This window comes from Betta splendens, chromosome 9 (genome assembly GCF_900634795.4).
Source record: "Betta splendens chromosome 9, fBetSpl5.4, whole genome shotgun sequence".
NCBI classification, from domain to species: Eukaryota; Metazoa; Chordata; class Actinopteri; order Anabantiformes; family Osphronemidae; genus Betta; species Betta splendens.
The window spans coordinates 7440422-7463250 of NC_040889.2; the positions used below are offsets into that span (position 1 = coordinate 7440422).

The 22829-nt window shown below is 47.6% G+C and overlaps 1 protein-coding gene across 2 annotated transcripts; it reads left to right on the forward strand.

Annotated features, from left to right (window-relative positions):
* The first annotated feature begins 1055 nt into the window (after positions 1–1055).
* Positions 1056–22504, forward strand: LOC114863219 (prickle-like protein 1). 2 transcript variants are annotated; one of them, XM_029164117.3, is made up of 8 exons: positions 1056–1271; positions 15052–15234; positions 15312–15425; positions 16748–16885; positions 18454–18657; positions 18746–18932; positions 19094–20083; positions 20175–22504. In XM_029164117.3, the coding sequence occupies exons 2-8, from the start codon at positions 15064–15066 to the stop codon at positions 21122–21124; spliced, it is 2754 nt and encodes a 917-aa protein (XP_029019950.1). In that variant the 5' UTR covers positions 1056–1271; positions 15052–15063; the 3' UTR covers positions 21125–22504. The 2 variants fall into 2 exon arrangements, with proteins under 2 accessions (XP_029019950.1, XP_029019949.1); XM_029164116.3 differs by lacking the exon at positions 1056–1271 and adding an exon at positions 12019–12465.
* Positions 22505–22829: the final 325 nt, after the last annotated feature.

Genomic DNA, 22829 nt, shown 5'->3' on the forward strand with positions numbered 1-22829 from the left:
CCTTTTGTTCCTGCCATACCTGCTTCCTCTCAGGCCCCGTGAACGGGCCTATAGGCTCACCTTTCATGCCCTTCTCCCCCTGTCTGTCTGTTGTAAGCGGGCCTAGTGTTACACAAAGCGGCAGGCACAGAAACCTGCTCTATTCTGCACTGAGGCGAGGGGGAAAAGGTGGAAGGAGCGCAATCAGGACACTGAAGATGATCAGGTTTCCCCTTTTAGAGTCCAGCGGCTACAGTACGTGTGCGTTTAGACGTGCAGCAGGTGAGTTCAGCGTCAGCTCCCCGCGGAAACTGAGCCGGGCGCACGCGGAATCTGTTTACATCTGTTGCCATGGCGCCCAGCGGCCGCATGGCCGCGTGGGCTCCCTGTGGATGAGAGCGGAGCTAAACGGCTTAGGACGTGAAAACGTGACTGCAGGCTGTAAATCAACCTGTCAGACGCCGTCGGGCCGGTCGGGGGGCGATGGGGGGGGGCGATGGGGGGCACCCGCGGCCCCTCGCTGTGTGGGCTGCCGGGGACGACGGCGCCGGGCGTGTGTCCGGCTGCCAGGCTCATGGGCATTCAAACAAACGCCTGTCTGATGCAGCAGCTGGCTCTGGAAAATCCGTCCCAAACATTTGGCTCCATAAATCAGAAAAAAGTCTGGGAAGAGTATCTCCCTGTCGTTGAACAATGCTACTGGCCTATAGAGGGCCATACTGGAAATACTGGACATGCTGGACAGAGTTCACACACCAGCCCGGCTCAGAGTATCGCTCCTGTAAACATCAGTGAGGCCTCAGTCAGAACCGCAACAAACCAATTACACTGAGCACCTCATATTTAACGCCCGACCTCTAATAACGAGCGCCTATTTTTAAAAGGCGCATCACGCTGAACCAGAACGCAGTAATAAAGCCAGGTCGCAGGCGCAAACAGGACGGAGGCCTCCTGTATGTGTGAAGCAGAGGAGGAGGGTGCGGGGAAGCGGGGAGTTGCGCCTTTAAGCCAATAGCGGCAGCGCAGCGCTAATGCCGTTTGTCGACGCTTTGAGTCGGAGCCAGAGCTGCGCAGCGCTCAGCCCTGGTGCGCGTCCCTCTCTCTCTCTCTCTCTCTCTCTCTCTCTCCATCATGCTCCGCGAGCCTACATCCGTTTAAGCCGCCTCGGGACCCCAAACGGCGCAGAGTTGTTTTTGTGGCTGCGCTCTGTCCGGATGCCTCCACGGCCGTGACTGCCCTTTGGCAAACGGAATACTGCGCGCGGCTCCGCACCGAGTTGTTGCCTTTGAGAGGTGAGTGTCACGTTTAGGGCTCGAAAGTGGCCACTGAGGTTTTCCAAACGCTTTAACCGCTCAAAACACGGCGGAAATACAGAGTTCAGTAGAAGCGTGAGTGTTTGAGCGCTGCAGATTATTAGCTTTTAAATATGATCATGCGCAAAGATTTGAAAACTTAGTTGCTGTTAACTGTGCGAGTTGATGATGACGATGAAGAAGGAGACGAAACGTGATTCTAAGTTGGATACGTGTCTGTGCGTAAAGACGCAGACTGTGCGGAGCTCCGCATTTTGGTTCCAGATGTGGACTCAGCTGTTGCTTGTCACTCAGGTGGTCTGTCTCGCTATCTCCCCTCGTCCTCTCTCTCTCTCTCTCTCTCTCTCTCTCTCTCTCTCTCTCCCTTCGCGGCTCAGCTTCACTTGAACTCCTTTAGAATCAGACCGGCGCTGACAGACCACAGCCCGCATTCACAGAAAGAGACGAACACGCCAGGCCACATCCCTTGAGTCACACGCAGCAGCTGACCGACTCCTACGGCCTTGGAACTACCTTAATGTTCAGTCAAACTGTTTGATTTTGAATGAGTCTTTCTTTATGTGCCCTTAGACCAAACTTTACATATTTCTCCATCAGTTTGACTTGACTGCATTGCTTTCTAAATGTAAACATACGTGGGTCCCGTGGAGCCGTCTTAAAATGGCCCTGCTCCTGCAGTGTGTGCGTGCGGAGACCAGTGGGGGCACCTAGTGGTGGGACGCGGTGCGCTGCAGCGAGGGAAGCGGGCCTCAGTACAGTGTCTCTAGCATTTCAAAGCTCATCTGAATGCGTCTTTACAGTCCAATGGAGATAAAAGGGTCAAACGTAGCCCGCTCCCCCCGAGCTGTTGAGTAGACTTGGGCCACTGCACAGGAAATTACAAACTTGTGTGTAGTTAACTGATGGAGGATCAGAGCAGCTGGGTGTCAGGTGACCGAGGGAGGTGAGCGAGCCAGACGTTGCTGGGGGTATGTGCTCTGTAATGCTAAGCCCTTGTTAATGAGTATGTATCAGTGTGTGTGTGTGTGTGTGTGTGTGTGTGTGTGTGTGTGTGGCACCGGGTGGAAGTGCTCCTGGATCCGCGCGTCTCTTACTTTGTGTGTTTCTGTCCCTGCTTGTGTGTGTGATAGGTGTTTGGGCTCATGAGTTAAGCTGCTGTTAATTAGTCAGCCATTTGGACCTCATGGGGGGAGGGGGGGGGGTCACATCAGGCAGTAGCTGCTCTGGTTGCCGCCCGCTGTGGGACATAACACGGGTTGTGTGCATTTAGTGAATTCTAAACGTGCCGTGCTGTGTACACAACACCACCGTCGGCAGCAGGAGGAGTTTAAATAAATGGGTCCGTGTTTTAAACGTAGCGAGACTCAGCCGTTCAGGGGAAAGAGGCAACAATAACTTTTAATAAAAATTGGCTGGTCATAACATAACATCATATAGTGGTGAGTCTAACTTTTTGGTCCCTTTTGACTTTACAGACGCTTTATTTGCAAAGTGACACATTGGTTTTTCAGAGCAGTAACTTTAGATTAAACACTTGTGTGAGGCTTCACTGCACAGTTTTCTCATATGCATCCCAGATTCTCATTCTCCAGTGGGGTTTAAGTGCCAGAGAGGAAATCCAGCCTGGACATTGTTTTGATATTGTTGGACACTCTCCTGGAAAGCCTTTTTTTTACTGTGGCGTTCTGTATTTAGAGTCATTGGCACCGCGGCTTAAACACCTCATCCGATCACAGCCGGCAGTAAAACACGGCCGAGCTCAAGACGAGTTTCTGTTCCAAGCTGCAAACGTTCAATCAAAAAAAGGAGATTATAAATAACACAGTGACACATTCTGCAACTATTTGAAAGAAAGCAGCTAAAGAAAATCCTAAAAGGTGTAAAAAATCTCTTTTGGTCAGTTTATGTATGGACTGTGGAGTTTTAGAGCAGACTCTGGTTGAGCAAGTTTTCTGGTGTCCCTGTGTTTGACTTGGAGCACAGATTGGCATCGGATTAAATACATGGCACCAATATGAAACGTAAACATAACTGTGAAGTGTGTGTGTGTGTGTGTGTGTCAGACCTCCACCTATTAGTGAGTCAACACTGTTCTGTCTGTACGACCGTGTCAGGCTAATAGCTCGAGCTCAGCGTGTGTACACACAGGCCAGTCTGTGCTGTCATACTGGAATTAATCGAGTGCGGGTTTGTGTAAATCATTCCAGCTCTCTGAATGCACACACACACACACACACAGACACAGACACAGACACAGACACACACACACACACACACACACACACACACACACACACACACACACACACACACACACACACACACGCTTGCCAAGCAGCTATCCTCTGTAGTTGTGTGTGTGGAGAGACAATCACCCAACAGTCGAAACAGAGCAGGGAACAATGAAAAGCAGACGTTTCTTGGAGGAACAGAAATAAAACGAGTCTCAAGGTACAAATCTGGATTCAACATAAGGACCACCCAGCCCTGAGTGTTATTATCCATGCAAACACTGCTGTTGACCCTTAATTGATTTTATCGCGGATAAAATGCCAAACGTTCTCTGGTATTTTGCGTAAACTCAAAACAGTGCGTGGGTTTGTGTTGCTGCTTTTCTGCTACGTGTGATGGAGAGACTCGTGCCTGTGTCCTGCCGTTTACTTTGGACAGAAATATTCCCCTATAATTGGTGAAGGAGGACTTATTAGTGTGCATTCATGCTCCTTGCAGCCATAAAACACTGCTACGCTGAGGAGGTGGTGTGTGTGTGTGTGTGTGTGTGTGTGTGTGTGTGTGTGTGTGTGTGTGTGTGTGTGTGTGTGTGTGTGGCAGCACCGGTTGCGGTCCTTGTGCCGGTGGTTTCAGGCTGAACCCCGCGGGTCGCACTGGCCCCACAAGCCTGGTATTATGGTCAGCTTGTGGGGAGGAAACGTAATCTGGGGCTTAGAGGACTTTCTGACGCCGGGGGAAGCGGGACTCCGACCGGGAGCCGCTGACGCTCCTGTGTTAAAACTTGCTGAAGCTGAAGTGGAAGTCGCCCGCAGCACTCGCTGAGCGCTGCAGCAAAAAAAAAAAAAAGAAGAAGAAGAAAGAGCAGAGGTGTTGCTGAGAGCTACCGACTCGTGCCTGCGAGTGAGAGTCGATTTGGCACCAGCTTAATTACCTGTACACACAGCTCTATTTGATGATGATTAAAGCCACTCACACACTGATTCACACACCTGCCCAGACGCTGCCAGTCGCCAGCCACAGTCACGGAGACATTAAAGGTGATGATTATTAGATGATAATGATTACAAGGCTTTAAAGCTCCAGTAAAGGTAAACAGTACAGATAGAGGCACAGTCTCACATATAGAAGACACCACCTAATTATTCCCAGTCAAATGACCACCCTGAGGGGGAGCACAAATGATAGCTTTCCGCCCTGCTGTTTGATTGGGAAAAACATAAAGGGTCTCCATAACAGAATCCGGCTTGTTCCCGAGTCCAATTTCACAGCTTGATGTTGGTGTTTCCACTGACGGGTAACGGGTACCAGCGCGCGGCCATGTTGGCGTTTGGGTGCATGCATCAAACGCCAGCGAGCTTTGCTTGAGTGGTCTCCTGTGGTCTCATTCGTGCCGGACATCGCATTCCTGAGCTGGAGGTCTCCGACTTGGTTCTCTACATTTGCATCGACCTCTAGGTGTTGGGTGGTCGTCGGCCTCTGCACAGGGACGCGTCTTATCGCTCGGCTGTATCTGAGTGCAGCCTGACACCGTCCCAGAGGAACGGCAGCCTTTCAATTCATCCGAACGGGAAATGGCTCCATCCAATCTGGTGCCACCCAGACTCAGGAAATGGCTTAATGCGATGAATACGGTATAAATGAGGGGGTGGGCGTACTGTATTTTCACCAAAGCCACCAGAAGCTGCACTTTAGCTTTTGCATTTCCAAGATTTTTACATCTAACAAAGTCTTTAACTTTTTCAGCCTACAACTACACACTCACTCGCACCCTTTCATTGTGTTGTTCTCTGCAAACACAATATAGTAAGTAGCTGGGGAACAGGGACCCGCAGTGAGCAAACAACAGTTATTATTATTTCTGCAAAAGTTGGTAAAGAGAGAAACTAATTAAAAGCATCTAATTATTAGACCTATAGTTTTGGGACTTTCCACGCGCTCGCAGCCAAACCAGTGATTTGCCTGTGAGATTCCTCCGTTCCCTTTCCTTCCACCTGTGAAAGGCATCTTTAATTGCCACTTGCATTAATGAGGTAGTAAATAAATGTCTTTTGTGTTTACACTAATGACCTCGAAAGCCAGACAGTTAACTGGGGCCTAAGGCGTTCATTATCTCCAACCAGCCGCCCGTGAAATCCAGCATGTGCAGCTTTATGTATGTGCTGTGTACTCATCGGGGCCTTTTTCCCTGTTTGTATTTATTCTACCTTCACACGTCTGTGGAGATGTTTGAACTGGCCCGGGTTGCCTCCAGAGAAGACCCCCAGGGCTGTTCTAAACATCTGCCTGCAGACGGACAATGCATGTAGCCGAGTAATGTGTCCCCGCCGTGAACATCCTCACCGGCCGCCGCCGGCTCTTCCTGGAACGACGCCGAAACCCAATCGTTTGCTTCAGAGCGGTGCAAATATGCTGGATATCCTTTTATACTACTTCCTCCCTGCTTCATCTTCCATCTGTTGCAGATTAGACCGCGCAGTGTGTGTGTGTGTGTGTGTGTGTGTGTGTGTGTGTGTGTGTGTGTGTGTGTGTGTGTGTGTGTGTGTGTGTGTGTGTGTGTGTGTGTGTGTGTGTGTTTAGAGAGCCTGAGCCTGTGGCCGAGCTGGACTGATAATAAACCCAGAGGGTCTTAGTCAGAACTGTCAGGTAGGTCTGAATTAACAGGGGCCAAATGAGGATACGGGTGGTTGGGACAGGGAGAGACAGCGAGAGGGTGAGACAGGCCCTGAAGTTACACAAACCAGCCTGTCTGTTTACCATGAACCTCCGGGCTGCTACTCAAGGGTCGGTGTGGAATGCATGGCCCAAATTCAACCACAGGGAGAGGTGGGAGACGAAGCCCCCAGCTGAAATGAATAACTCACTATTCTCCCCGATAGCGGATTTATTCAAGCACGGTGCTCCGATCAACTTCCACACAGCACGTAGCCTCGATATGTGTCGCCCTCGTGGCGTCCGACCCGCCCCAGAAACGTTAGCGTGGCCGTGCTGAGCTCAGCTGATATCACTCAACTGCCCCGTTATTTCTTTTCAACCTGTGCTGACTTAGAACAACAGCCACAGAACACACCCTGCAGCCAGCAGAGAAGTGCCCCTGGGGCGGCGAACCTGGTCGACCACTCCGTTCCCAGCGCTTGTTGCGTTTTCCAAGGCTAGGTAATGAGAAAGCGACGCAGATGACTGTGTAACACGCTGCCAGTTTATGCACATGTGTGTGTCTGTTCCACTCGACTGATGCCATCCCTCCAGGATCCTGTCATTAAGCCTCTGTGTACACAAGACCGATCCCTGGCTTACAGCTATCTCCTATACGAAATTCAAGGGGGATTCACACACACACACACACACACACACACACACACACACACACACACACACACACACACACACACACACACACACACACACACACACACACACACACACACACTGCTCGTCTAGTCTGACTTGTCATCACATTTAGCTGCTTTACATTCTCCTCTCTCCTTATTGCTTTTCTTGTGCGCTAGTTTGAGTGGCACAGCCCATTACAGCTGTGACTTATCTGTTTACTTTGGCTGAGATGCTGAGCGCTAAATCAGTCAAGTCAGGTGATAGCGGGACCCGTCTCCCTGCTCGGCTCTTAGTTCATTAGGGGAAAAAACTTTTTTTCCAACGGATGCAGCTGACACACGTCACGTTCAGGACCAGGAGGGACTGGTTTACGTTGTTGTTGCGTATTGACCTCAAGACTCTCATAATGGGAGTTTGTGTATGTTTTTATAAAATACACAGCAGCTGGAGGTTTTTTTATTTGTTGGGTAGTTTGACCTTTTGGTCCAGGGTCAGAGTCTCACTTTCTTTATCATTCAACCGAAGCAAAACTGCTGTGATACAAACATTTTGCCAAAAACAAGAACAAGACCATCTGGTTCTTGGCACTTTTCATTTTTATCACCTGTTTCCTTCTTGAGTTCCTCTTGTTCTACTGTAGAAGATAATTTTGCACTTCAAACACTTGCTCCTTTCACAGTAGGGGCTACAGTCACCTCTGGCTTTTATTACAAAAAGTCACTTCACAGTATCAAAATATTCGTAACTGGGATTTTTATCTGCTCTCTCTCTCAGAACAGTAAGCTTCTAAGTTTGGTCTTTCCCCTAAACGTCTAATGAAACCGTTTGTATCCAAGAGGATACTTTGGCTTGGCAAGACACGCTAGCCTCCAGGGACATCCAGGGCTCGCATGCAGAGGTTCAGGTAAAGACACGCATTTAGCAGTTGAAGCAACGCAAACTCTGTCAAAATATGAAAAAGTATGAAAATAATGAATAGGGGACGCGTTGACATGTAGGGGAGAAGGTTTTGTTATCACACTGTCTTTGACAGCACAGCTTAGCCAAACGGCATCATTCCTCCACTGACGCTAATCAGTCTGCGACCAGTCGGGGGATTTGCAGAAAATCCACTTGGATGTCACAATAATTGGCAACGTATGCAGGCGTATAGAGGCAGAACAAAAACGAAACACAATGAAGCCTGACAGATACACATGTAAGGCTGAACAGCGCCTGCAATCGTTCACGCCTCCAAAAGCAGACAGCTACTGTGTTGGAAGAGCGTGAAGGGAGCGTTCGATGGCAACCGTGGGATGTTTCCAAACCCAAAACAAAGCCAGAGAGTGTAAACAGTGTGGATACACACCCCGCACGCAAACCGCTTCCTGTCTGCTCAGGAAACGGCCCCAACGCGGCAAAGTCTGTAAAAACGTCAGGTGATGTCTGCCATTCTGCAGCTACACGGGCTCAAACTGGCTTAAATGGTCCAAAGTAGCGTTTTGAGCATCGGACATGAACTGATCTCCAAATCAAAGCTCTCATCCCAACATGAAAACTTCCTGCGCTTTACAGCATCCTTTATTGCCGCTGCCATTGTCCCAGAGGTGTGTCACCAACACCCTGCAGCGGGGAACACATTTCAGCGCGGCCTTTTATGACAGGGAGCCTGAGTCGCACTCCGGCGAGACTCCTCTCATGGACGCGATATGCGGCGGCGAGTCGGGCTGGACCGTGTTAGTGGAGGTCTAAAGATCCGCTTCCTGGCGTTGGAGGCTGCTGAGAGGCGTCAGTCGGCGCGAATGAGGCTGAATGGGCCTGAATGGGAGGAATCACAATGGATGCAAATTGAGACGTGAGTCTGAGGCGTTTGTTTGCAGCAAGTTCGGGTGACATTAGCATCACAGTTAAGGGGAAGCTGCGAATCAGGACCAGAGATCCACACAGATGTATCTAAAGGTTGCTTAATGCGACATATTACCAGGAAATGAGTTCACACGAGGCCCAGCTATAGAAAAGACTGATCCCGACGCATCTTATTGTCACAGAGGACAGGTTTCATTAGAAAATCAAGTTTTGCTTGTAGTTCCCCCTCCGTGCTATATGTGCCTGGGCTTGTCAGCCACGGTTCAGTAATGTTACTTGTTGCGTTAGTATAATTCCCGTAACTATCAGTCTTTTCAGTCCCGGAGTCGAACGTGCCTTATTGAATGGCAGCAGCGTGCTTCAAACGAAGAGCTTGGCACGTTGTCAAACTCCCCTCACACCTTTTCTCAGACCTGACAGGGTGACAAATGTGGGTCTGGGATGAGTCCACCGCTAATTATTTGGTTTTCAGCAGCTGCGATTCTAAGAAGAGGAGCATGTACGGGTGCTTCTTCCACCAACTAACCACTGTGTTTAAGTTTGTTGGTTCTTAAGCTGGGACAAAGCCCTGATCTTGTATATTTCAGCTTGTATTTAAACTTAACGCTACTTTGACACCAGGAATGGGCCCATGCTCCGTTTGAGTTTGAAATTTTTATGACAAACTGTTGTGCAACACGCTGAGACAAGTCATTGTCCTTGTTGATTTTCAAGCGGAGAGATGTTTCCCTTGATATTTGCATTCTAAGGAATCAGTTAAACCCCCGTTCTTGCCTCCTGGGGATGAAACAGTAGAGTCCAGGTGTGAATGGCTTTTGTAAATGAAAATGAAGGACGGGTCTGGATAAAAAAAAAAAAAACCATGGCTCAGCACAAAAAAGTTAAGAAACCTGATTAACAGTCAAGCTGCGTTTTACTAAGCAGGTGAAATACGCTGCCAGGACGAGTAAGTGTGTGTGTGTGTGTGTGCGTGTGCGTGTGTGTGCGTGTGTGTGCGCAGCCAGCATGGAGTCTAGACTAGTCTTGGATTTCATGTGCAAAAAAGGCCAACTAGATCTTGTCTGAATCTCAGTCCAAGGAAAAATGCCAGCTTGTTCCAAAGGTGCAAGTGTGCTAATTCATTTTGTACGTACAGTTTAGATCTGTTTGTATTCTCTGTTCTGTCAAATAAAGCTGCAGTGGTGCTCAATTCTTTCCAGTTTCCCCCATAAGAACGGTCCCATTGAACGTAGTGCAGTTATATGTGCATCATGTGTTTGCAGTTGTTAGCGCTGGGGTCAAAAGTCACTGCATAAACCCTCCATTTGTTAGTTCCTGCTCCTCAGCCTCAGACATGTGAATGAGACCGGGGGCATCATCCATTAAGCACATGTCCAGATGCTGTTAGAGCCCTGCATGGGACGAAGGCAGCAGCATAATCACATCAGGTCTGTGGCAGAAAGTTGCAAAAACGATCCTACACAAACGAAAGCTTGAGATACAAATACGGAATTAATATGTTTTTTTTCTGATTTTTGTTTTGTTCTGCCGCACTCCTTTCCATCTTCTGCGAGGAAACGGAGGAGACGGCAAGGTCAACTGTCCTCTTGTGTTTTCTAAAGGACCACGGGTCCCTGGCTGTGAGCCCAGGCTCCCTCTAAAAAAGCCTAATATCTACCTATTGTCTGGGATAAAGCCACTCATCCTCAGACCTGTCGCCTATTCAGGCCGGAGCATTCCTTACCCACTCATTGTCTGTTTTTGTTAGCCCAAACAAGTGCTCGTCTGCCTCGAAAAATGTTTCCCCCTCGACTCGTCTGCCTCAAATGCGCTTTCCAGAGCTTTGGAAATCTATATCCAGATAAATATCTCAGGAAACCTAATGCACATTTTCTGAGGGGCTCAACACAAAGTGGTTTCTGCAGAGCGGCGCCAAGACCCCTGGAAAACCTGAGAGCTCCTCTGAAAGGTTTACCCTCCAAACGGACTTCCAAGCGCCTCTCTCCACTGTCAAATATGCGCTGGCACGCCAGGAAAGAGGTCCGTGTTGGCCGAGCACATACACAGTGCTGTCCGTGCGCACACGCCGGCCTCCCGCGCCAGCTCGCTCGCGGCCATTTCTCATTTTTAACAGGTAATTTGGCATGTGACAAACCGCTCTGTCGGCCTTTGTGCCGTTGTCACGGGAGAGGCCGTCTTTGTCCACCGGACAATTGAGTCGACTCATTTGTCATTTTAGACTGTTCAAAATTAAGCTGTTCCTGCTTCTCCGCCCCTCGCGGCGATGGGGGTGGGGGGTTAATGAAAACCTTTCACATTCTTCTGTAATAACGCAGGTTTCAGCTTTAACGCGTGGCTGATTTCATATTTCAGAAAAGGCCTCTTTTCTTCTAGTTCTGCCAGATTTTCAGGAGTTTCCTGAATTGCAAAGCGCTTTGACAATAACGTCATCCCAACGGGTTCAAGTCTCGGGTGGATGCTTCAACAGGCCTCAGGGACCGGAAAGGTCAGGGTTTGCCTCTGTACGAAATGGCTTAATATTGCTGGTTTAAAAGTCATGGAATTCAGCCAAACAAGACTAAAAAGGACAGACCCTGCTACAAAGAGGTTCAAAGTACCAATGACACGCCATTTCTCTTAGCATTTTGGACCCCTGGGTGGGCGGGGCTTTAAGATGTCTGTCCAACATCTCTTTTTCCCATAATCCATCCACAGCTGGAGTGAGGGATGAGGACAGGAGACCCCCATCCTCTCACTCATTGGATTGTATAGCAAAGGCAGCTAATGAGATTCCCTGTGTAGGGAGATGGATGACGCTGAGTTTGGAGGAAGCACGGCAAGTATTTAACTAGACAACAAACAGAGGAGGACGTTTGGGAACGAATCATTTAAATATTCCCCAAATGAGAGAATCCAGTATGTCAACTGTCAATATGTTGGCAAGCAGGGGTTTAAATAAATATTGACATATAAACAACATATCACAACAGCTGCTGTCAGATAATTACCTAATTGCTGTCAAATGGCGTTTAAGTAGGTGGATTTTGCCCATGACAAATGATTTATTGAGCCCAGGAGCCCTCAGGGACCCAACAATGCGACACAAGATGCGTCAGACAGGATGACCTCACCTGCACTATGAGTAGAAACTCATCCTGACGAGGACTGAATCCTAATCTTAATGCAAATAACTAAAATGGTCCAGTAGGAGAGGAGAGTGGACATGTCATCTGGCCCGCAGGTGTGTGTGTGTGTGTGTGTGTGTGTGTGTGTGTGTGTGTGTGTGTGTGTGTGTGTGTGTGTGTGTGTGTGTGTGTGTGTGATTGAAATGCAGTGGCAGGCGATTTGCTCTGGCGGGTAGGAATGAGGGAGGGGCTGACGAGACTTAGCTGCCCCCAGAGCACGCACACACACTCCCACAGCCACTCACTCACTCACTCACTCGCTCGCTCGCTCGCTCAGTCAGTCGCAGGGATCCGGGACGCTCCAGATAAAGACGTCACCTCTCCAGCCCCTCCGTCTTTGCCGCGTTGGATTTCCAAAATTCCGGATCGCTAAGTGAGCTGCTCCTGGGCCGCGGAGTGACGCGTGAGATCACAGCTGATTTTTCAGAAAGCTGCGACGTCGGGGGAATTCTATTCCTGACTCGAGCGGGATCTGGACCTGATTAGACTCCAGGTCGGCTGAATCCTGCAGCAGGGAGTTATGTAGGCAGCTCTGTGGGACAGGAGAACTGTGGAAGTGACTGCAAGCGTTCTGGTGGAAAGAGGAGATGCTTTTTCTCGAGGTAAGACTCATGTAAAGTTAAACATCAGAAACCTGGAAATGTGGGAGCTCTGTGGACTGAGGCACCTTCAATTAACTCATTTCAGGCTTCACGGGTGCACAAGCTTGCGCTGGTGTGCTCAGACAGCAATGAGGTGATTATGTGTGTGCAGGTGGTCTCCCTCCAGCTGCGTTAAGTCTCCTGTGCACCCCCCAACACCCACTTGGTCTTAAAATAACACTTTTCACGACTCGGAGAGCGATGACCTCGCCCTTTGAACCTCACTATTTAATGTTTTCCTTTTTTTTTAACTGGAGGAAATCTGATCTTTTTGAAAGTTAAGGGACGTCTTTGGCCCGAACCAATTCTAGGAGTGTCAGTGAAGGGGGCGTTGTGCACAGTTCACCGTTAGCTGCCTACATCTGGCCCATGTTTACATAGACCCACTGTTGTGACTCTTTAAATGCCTTTTTCAAATAAGTTTCCCTTTTTAGCCCCCTCCCCCTCAAACTGTCACGTATCCGCTGCGGCCAAAATGTAGAGAAGGAATAGGTGGACGCTTTTATTTGTGACAAAGACGGCCATTGTGTTACTGCCAAAGAGGTGACATGGTGAAATGTGAGTTGCTGTATATGTTGGCTCAGTCACCTTTTCCCTGTGGCATGTGGGATGAGAGGCAGGGCGAGCTAAAGGGCAGAAACGGGATCATTCATGGAGTCTTTGGAACATGTATTAATCTGCTGATTCATCTTAAACTAAAGTTGGTCAAAATTACTTCTTTAAATAACGACTAATTTCTGTTCAAACACATTTAATTGTATTCTAGAACTGACTGAACTGTCCTTTCATTTCCATATATATTTTATGGAACTCAGCGAATCTCAGCAAAAGCAGCAACACCCAATGATGTAATTGCACAGAACAATTTTAAGGGGGGAGAATTTGTCCTAATCTAACTGCATCACTTACTTGTCTTAACTAGCTGAGGTGAGATAAAGCCAAGGAGGTTAGGAAAAGCTCCAGTGATAATATTATCTGTCCTACCATAAATCTGATAGATTAGACGCAGAAGAACAAAGCAACACTCGAGCAGCCTTTTGTGCCGTGATAGGGGCTTTGCTTTGCCTTTTTAACAGCCCTCCTAATCTGTAAATTCAGCGTCTCTGAGCCCCGGGCTTTGCGCAACTGTATGCTAATATTTCCCCTTTTCTTGTTGCTGGTGTTTGACTGCATGATGAGGCGTGAGGCCTGGGGGGAGCGCGGAGCGGTTGACATTTTTACCAGGACGGGACTGAACTCAGCATTTCGATGAGGCAGCGTGGCCGGGGAGGGCAGGGGTCAGCAAAGAGAGAGGGAAAAATATGGCTGGAAAGATAAAGTAAAGTTTTGACTATTTTTATTTTGCGATCCTATAAAAAAAGTTTGAAAACTGTGATGTTCAGTTGACGTGACTACTGGTTATTCATTGACAAACTTGTTTATTTAGTTGCTTTTGGTTTAGAACTAAGCGCTTGAGTGGTCAGTAAACGCATCACTTACTCACCCAGGGAATGCCCATTCGCTGTGGTCCCCATACATCGCTAACTACTGGATGGCTTTATTAAAAGGGTTGCTAATAAAGGTTAACCATCGACAGCGACTGACTTTCGTCTGGAGCAAGCATTGTTCCAACCTGCGCCTGTTAACTCTAATTGCTCTATAGGCGAAATTAACAGCCATGCTCGGTCAGCGGCAGCCATCAGGACCTTAACGCCCCCTAATAGTTCTGTTTTCATGCAAAGGCTCTAATCTACATACAGTCACAGATAGCCGGTGTAAAGTTTCGGCCTGCTTTTACCCAAACAAGATCTATTCTTGTCCAGATTTGCATGTCAAAGAGGCGGAGCTGAGCAGGGCCAGATCACCTATGGCTTTCTCAACACCTCAGACCAAAGCGCTGTTGTTATCAGGCTGTGATGGCTCTGAAGAACGTGGATGCTCAGATAAGAGGGGCTACTGCTGAAGGCAGGGCACGCAGCAGCAAGGCTATACTCTGTGTGTGTAGCCATCCAACTCTTATCAGCTTGTTCAGATAAACAAAATAGACTGAGATCCTGGGAAATGTAGATTCAAGCTATTCCATTATATAAATATGAAGCAGGTTGACTACTTTGAAGCCCAGGTGTTTGATGGGGAGCAGATGTAGATAACTGGAGCTTAGGTTGTCAGGTTATAATATGCCATTTTATTTTCCACCTCAGATCCTCCTACGTTTGTCTAATGTCTCTATTGATGGTCCACAAGTGGTTTTGTAAAGGATGAACAAGTACGACATTCTACACTAATGGTCCTACTTAAAGGACAAGTCTAGTCTGCCTCTATTTGCTTCAAGACTGTATTTTAATTGCTGGGATGACAACACAATCTCTTGTTGAGAAGGATCAGAGACTAATTGGCTAATTGCTGGTTTGGTTTGGTTTGAATTCACGGTGAAGTGAAAAGGTGAAACGCTGGTATAATTAAGAAGGAGCAGCGAGCAAACTAACAATCTCGGAGGAGGGATAGTGAATACAAAGGAAAGGCAGGCTCTGGAGAGGCGATGCCTAAACCCTCGCTTACTGTTCACAGCGCCCACGTGTCATGAACCTGGAGCGTCCTGCTGCTCCCCGTGGCCCCGACATGGAGGCTCGTGCTGGTGGGAAAGTGGGGAAGATGTCAGTGGGCTTCCAGCGGAGCTCCACTTCGGACGACGACTCCGGCTGTGCGCTGGAAGAGTACACCTGGGTGCCGCCGGGACTCCGGCCAGAGCAGGTACCAGTACAGCCGCCGTGGGCGCTGCCATGTGTTGTTGTCTCCTTAAAATCCACTCAACGCTGCTCCATCCACAGGTCCAGATGTATTTCTCCTGTCTACCAGAGGACAAGGTGCCATATGTCAACAGCCCTGGAGAGAAGCACAGGATCCGACAGCTCCTCTACCAGCTGCCACCGCACGACAACGAGGTAGATAACGAGAGGCCGCGAGTGCGGCTGCGAGTGGAACAGGAACCACCGCGTCTGGTCCGAATGGGCAAAAAAGCGGTTTCTACAGTAAATCTCATGCAGTTAAAATAAATGTAACGTTTCCTTGCCGACACCGAGACTACAGGCTACTGCAGCATTTAGACGACCACAAAAAGCAAAGCCAGGATGAAAGGAGTAGGCTCACAAATCTGCCAGGGCCGGCGCACTTTATCACCGTTTAACTTAGAAGACCTCACGCTGGATCCGACAATGTTCAGACTTGTAAATTACGTCTTGGAGTCCAGAGAGCAGCACTAAGAACAACAGAACTCTAGCCGCTGATTCTCATTTGCAGGAGCTGGAAACCAGATCGGTCATGAATCACTTTTTAACACGCTGTCACCTTCTGATTAGTGGTTTGCAGAGATGCTAAGGCTGATAACAGGATCTTTTGGGCTTTGGGATTCTCCAGAATGCGCAAAGAAGCAAGACCGTCAAACACATAGAATTTGGAAATCTGAACAGCTGAGAAAAGCCTGGACAGACCTGGCCATTCCCAGTAAAACCACAACAATGCTCACATTCCCTCTTGTGACAGTAAAGCACAGGGGTGAGGTTTACAGTGTGTACACCAGCCGATATAAATGAAGGGTCATCACCACATGTACACACATGGAGGACGCACAATAGGTGCACACACACCAACTGTGTTTGACTGTTTGACTGAGGGACTTTATGGTAGTTGAGGAAGCAAACTGGAGGATTCTGTGCAGAACTGTGGTCGGGGATGGGTCTGAGAGAGCACACACACACACACACACACACACACACACACACACACACACACACACACACACACACACACACACACACACACACACACACACACACACACACACACACACACACACACACACACACACACACACACACAGGCATTATCTATGTTGTTTAGAGAGCGGTTGTTACGACGGTCCTGCTCCTTTATCTGAGGTCTTCATCAGCGTCTCTAAACACAGAGGACGGGTCTGTGTATCCCTCACGCCATCCTTCCAACTCCACCATCCAACCGCCTTGAGGGGGAATTAGCTTTAATTAAACCCTTTTACGGCCATATATGGACCGCATGTGACAAACTTCCCCAAAGCTGCGCGTAAAAGATCAAAGGCCAGCCATCATCGGCAATAATGGCTGGGTGGATTTCAAGTGCAATTTTCGCTTTCTCCTCTAAACCGGGTTTTGCCCATAAACCGACCTGTGTTCTTTTCGTCTTCCGTCAGTTAATCTCTGCTCCGCTGCTTTCGTTTTTTTCCCTCTACCAGGTGCGTTATTGCCACACACTCACCGAGGAGGAAAAGCGGGAACTGCACATGTTCAGTGCCCAGAGGAAGAGGGAAGCGCTGGGGAGAGGAACACCCAAGATCCTGCCGCGAGCGCTGCAACACAGCCGCTGTGAAAACGTAGGTGCCGCATATGGATGCCCTTAGTCAGGCCTCACACAGCCACGAGCTGAACCAGGACACCAGGTAGAGAGCTTTAAGTTGTTTAAGTTTGAGATCACAAGCAGTTAGCACGAGTGCTTCCATCCCTTTATGAGGATGCTGCAGGCGCTGACTGGTGAACGCAATTGGTCCAATCATGGAGATGAACTTCCTCATTAGGATGGGAGAGGAAGCAAGGAAATTGAGAGGCTCATGCTTAATTCAAGCAGGAAAGCGCTAAGCTCAAAAGGCTCCATGACAAAATCACACAATAATATAACAATAATAATAATAATAATGGAACATTTCTGGCACATTTATTTAAATATTCAGGCTGAACCTTTAGTCATCTATGAACAAATCAATCATTAACATTTGACCTCCGTTTCCTACATTTGACTTGGTGATTGCGTTTTAAACAAGGCACCCACTTCCATTCAAAGACGTGCTGGATCATATTTCTGAAAAACTTCCTTTCAATGCAACAAACATAAATATTAGTGTTATGTGGCTCCTGGCAAATTTAGCCCCTGCCACGGAATAAACCACATCCTCTGTCAGGCGTCCAGGAAGCGCAGCCCGGCTACGATAGATCCCCCAGACAGGCACATGAAGTCTGTCAACGCTCAAACACAGACGCTAACACAGGGATGTAAGGCCTGGCCACACTCACTGAAGCGACGCCAGCAAACACTTCCTTACACATACGAAACATGCATATGCACTTTGTCCTCCCACTACACACTGACAAATCCATTCTACACAGTCCCATGTATATAAAACCATGGGTGTACACACACACACACACGCACACACACACACAGCACTTTGTCAGGAAGTAGTTTCCACATGCTGTAACGCTCAGGGACACAGAACACCCCCATATCCAGGGCCCCTGTCTGCCCATCTTGGTAATAATGGTTAACAGCTGGCTGTGCTATTCTGTAGCTATGGCCTGTGGGGGCTTCATGGCTCTGCTGCGTTATAAAAAGACTCGCGACTGCCTGTTCAGACACGCCTTAACAATCTCTGTGGAGTCATGTGATTATTTGGGCTTCAGACCAAGGCCAGGTATTGGGTCTCTAAGTTTACAGGACAGAAATATTGCCCGGCTTTCAGTGACAGCCAATGAATGTTGGATAATGAATCATGAGTCATGCTAGGCTTTCTTAAACAGATCCACACATTTATCACCACTGTGTATCTGCATTAACGGGAGATGTTGCACGGAGCACATGGGGCTTATTGTAGCTTGCAAAGATGAAACCATACTGTCTGCGTTAGCATCTGTTAGTGTATCTCTGATGACTGTCATCACTGTGCATCTGCTATGAATGGATCATACCACTTACAGTTGGGTCACCTGTTGTTTGGCCTTCGTGTCTTAAGCATCAGTACTAATGAAACATCCACATTATGATATACTGAATAGATTCCTACCTAGTCTTCCACCTGTTTATCTTGTCTATATTTAAATGCAATGTCTCAGTCCCAAACAATAATTATTGTGCTCCAAGTCTCATAAGATCATTTGTTGTTGTTGTCAGTGTGGCGGAGGCATCAACGGAGGAGACATGGCAGTTTTTGCCTCTAGAGCAGGGCCCAGCCCCTGCTGGCACCCAGCATGCTTTGTGTGTGCTACGTGTCAAGAACTGCTTGTGGACCTGATATATTTCCACCAAAATGGCAAGATCCTTTGTGGGAGACATCACGCTGAACTTCTCAAACCAAGGTGTTCCTCTTGTGATGAGGTACATTAAAGAAATATTAGCATGAGCCATCACTTTGTTTTAGAAACCAACCAAGGAGCTTTGAACCAATAACTATGATTCCCTTTAGATCATCTTTGCGGATGAATGCACTGAAGCTGAGGGTCGCCACTGGCACATGAAGCACTTTGCCTGTTTCGAATGCGAGACGATGCTAGGTGGCCAGCGCTACATCATGAAAGATGGCCGTCCATACTGCTGTGGCTGTTTTGAGTCATTGTATGCAGAGTACTGCGAAGCCTGTGGTGAAAATATCGGTAAGTTATATCTGTGAACTGTTGGAAAGTATATTTCTACTTTATTGGTACTTCGAGTACATTTACACTAGCTGAGACTCGAACCACTGACCCTAGATTTAGCAAATGCTTCACCCTGAGCCTAAGTTCTAATACACCTCCTGTTGTCTACATCCTCTCAGGTGTTGACCATGCCCAGATGACCTATGAGGGTGTGCACTGGCATGCTACAGACCAGTGCTTCTGTTGTGCCCAGTGCAAGACATCTTTATTGGGCTGTCCCTTCCTACCTAAGCAGGGGCGCATCTATTGCTCGAAAGCTTGCAGTCAAGGGGAGGATATTCATGCCTCCGACTCGTCTGACTCTGCCTTTCAATCTGCACGCTCAAGAGAATCGCGGCGGAGCGTCCGGATGGGAAAGAGCAGCAGGCCTGCGGAACAGTGGAGACAGTCACAGCTGTTTAATCCCCCTGCCACCGTCTCGTCATTTACATACAATTTGGGGGATAAAGACGGCGAAGGAGATGCAGATGGCAGCATTGATATTGTTGGGCGTAAGCTGGCCCGCCTCGGCTTGGAAGAGGACAGCTTTTGGAGGGAGCGGGAGGAGCAGGATGCTGGGGCAGAGGAGGATCCAGAAGAGTGGGCACAGCATGAGGACTATATGACGCAGCTTTTGCTCAAGTTTGGTGACCGTGGGATGTTGCATCAACCTCAGCAGCCACCCCTAAAATCACCCAGCCCTAGCAGTGATAGAAGCAGGCTATTGGGTGTATCTGACCCCTGGCTAAAGCCCGACGCTACACCAGTGGGCATTACTGCCTCTCCCACACCTGCAAGCCCCACCCAGAGCCAAACCTCGAATCAATCCCGAGCGAACAGCCCTGGACTGATGAGCAAGAAGCACTTGCCTGAGATGTACTGGGCCCAGTCACAGGATGGGTTAGGAGACTCTGCTTATGGCAGTCATCCTGGACCTGCCAGTGCCCGGAAGATCCAGGAGCTTGAGTTGGACCAGGATCAGGGCCAGTCTGTGAAAGTAAGACCGGCGTACTGGCCAGACAAAAGGCAGTGGTACGAAGACTCACTAGAATGTATCGCTGATGAGCTTAGGAAAGCTGAGCAAGGTGTTGGAGACTCCATGGACTCCCTTGCACTCTCAAATATCACAGGTAAAATTGTTACTCAAGCAAATACAGTTGAAATGTTTTCTTTGTCTACTTAACATCAGTATAAAACATCTGTCCTGCTGTGTCACTCTAGGTGCATCAGTGGATGCTGACGGCAGGGAACGACCTGTAGTCTATGCCTATGAAGTGCAAGGACCTTCGATGGCAGATGACTGTGAGAAGATGAGCAACATGGGAACCTTTAACTCCTCTCACCTCCACCAGAGCAACAATTCTCTGAATCGTAACACAGAAAAAGAAGCTGAAAAAGCCACACTGGCTACGAGGGAGGGAACGTCAGGAGGACGTCTTCCATTGTCCCCACATTCCGATGGTCTTCCTCCCTGCTTTGTCCATGCACCAGCTTTAAGGAGAAGCAAGTCTCAATCCAGGCCTCCGCAGATGGTGAAGTTCTCAGAAGATACTGTCGACAATGGATACAATGATGAATTTGAAGTAAATATTAGAAAGCACCCCATGAGCGAGAAGCCACAGAGAAGGGCATATTGTTCAGATCAGGTAATGAGAGAAAGAACCCGCCCAACTAGTCACCATGGGCGCAGCAGGCAACACCGCCGACAAGGCCGGCATCACCGGAGTCGCAAGACTCGCTCAGACAATGCCCTTCACATGGTGCCTTTGGAGAGAGCACAGAGGCCATATGTGCCTCAGCAGCAGGGTCTAGTAAACCCTCCATGTGGTGCCATGCTCATGCCGCATCCCTCTCACAGGTTGCCGCTGGCATACTCGCAAACTCGATCCGACTATATGCTTGAGGGCTCAACGCAAGTGGACCCTCAAGTTGAGCATTTCTTGGGTCTCTACAGAGATGAGGACGACTGGTGCTCCACGTGTTCCTCCTCCTCGTCAGACTCTGAAGAGGAAGGCTACTTCCTGGGCCAGCCAATCCCTCAGCCTCGAGCAGCTGGGCGCTACTACGCTGAGGACTACCCAACAAGGGTCACAGCCCTCTCTCCACACAGTCACGGGTCACAGACTGGTCGCAAAAAGACCCACCGCTCCAAAAACTGTATCATTTCCTAACAGTTCACAGGATATTTCCATTCTACACTGCAAAGAGCTGAGCAGTACAGTCAGACGTTCAGATCAGAGGGTTTACACAGATCAAGTCTAGCTTTACGAAGGCTAAGCAATGCAGGTGCACACACTGTTTATGTCTCAACATAAGGTGCATGGCAACAAGTCAAGATGCATATCCTGCTATATTGATTGAAGGTCTGAACAACATGGAATCAGAAAATCATCACGTGTAAATCTGTCCTAGATTATGGGTCTCATTGAATTTCAGCACAATGATTTATAGCCTAGTGAAGTCGGAATGCTCCTTTAGACAGCGCACACCAGATTTACGGTGACGTTTGGCAAAGAAGAGACATTACACTTTCATTTCAACATGTGTCATGAAGATTTCCTTATGTTCATTAAAAGGCTTGCAGCAGTATCTTTGTGTGCATTGAGACCATTGAGGTCCAGTAGGAAATGAAAACTAACAAAATAATTATTTAATGGATAACAGTACCAAATTATAATGTATATACTAAGTTAAGACTTTCATACTGGTATTTTTTATATCCATGGTTTCATGAATACTTTTGAAGTGAGTTATACAAAAATAGTGGTTGTATTGAACAAATAGACAGTGTTAATATTTTCTCAGAAGAGTCAAGGAAGGTGACAGTTTGTGAACTATGCTCTTTACTGTAAGGTGCCATGATACCCTGGAACAACGGCCATTATAACCAATTCCACAATACTCACTATTGGTGTACACAGTATAAAACTAATGGCAGTGAGATGCGCATTTCCCATATTAAGCCCAGTCAACATAACCAGCTAAATGCTTTGTGATGTAAAGCTGCTTGTAATAAAATACCTTTCTTTCCAAACATGAGACTTGCTAATTTCTTTATAAATCCAAGGTCAGTTTTTCTTTTCTTACTTTTTAACACCTGAAATTTTCTCCAGCCTAATTAGGTTTCATGATAGTCACATTAAAGATACTTTCATTTCATATAAACCATAAAAGATCCAGCTCATTTTCTAGCATGCATTTCAAGATCTGAGGAAGTTAATTAAGTAGGAGGAAGGAGGAACTTTTCTATTAAACACAACCTTAAAATAGCATCTCATACTTATATATGCCTCATTAATAGATTGAAATATTATAAAAAGATTGTAGAGAAGCTAAGTTCTGCAACCATTATCCCAAAGTCACCAAAATAAGGTTATAATAAGGTTTGCTTACACTTTTTAATAGAAGGACATGTTATAAAATTGGAAGAAAGAAAACTTGTCAACACAATGAAAAGAGCCCAACAGTCAAGACTATATAGTACAAATTTAAACAATAATGCTGAACTGTTATAAATTTAGCAGCACCAAGTCATATGCATGACATTTACATAACTGAAATTACAAAACAAACATCATCTTTTCTGGATTTCGATGAACATGCTAAAGAACACGCTTACATGTACACATTATCCTCCCCTTTGACTTAAAGTTAAATAATATCCTACATTAACCATTCTCAATGTAATGGGATTTTAAATAAACCAAAAATAGTCAAAATATTATTTTAATCAGTTTCGAACAGAGAAGGTAAAATGTATTTATCCAAATCTAACACTGATGACACCCCGCATTCAACGAATTGTTCAGTTCGCTATGCGGCCGAAAAGCATCTGTCCAGCAACCGGTCCAAGAAATCCATCAAGTTCAGCAGTCA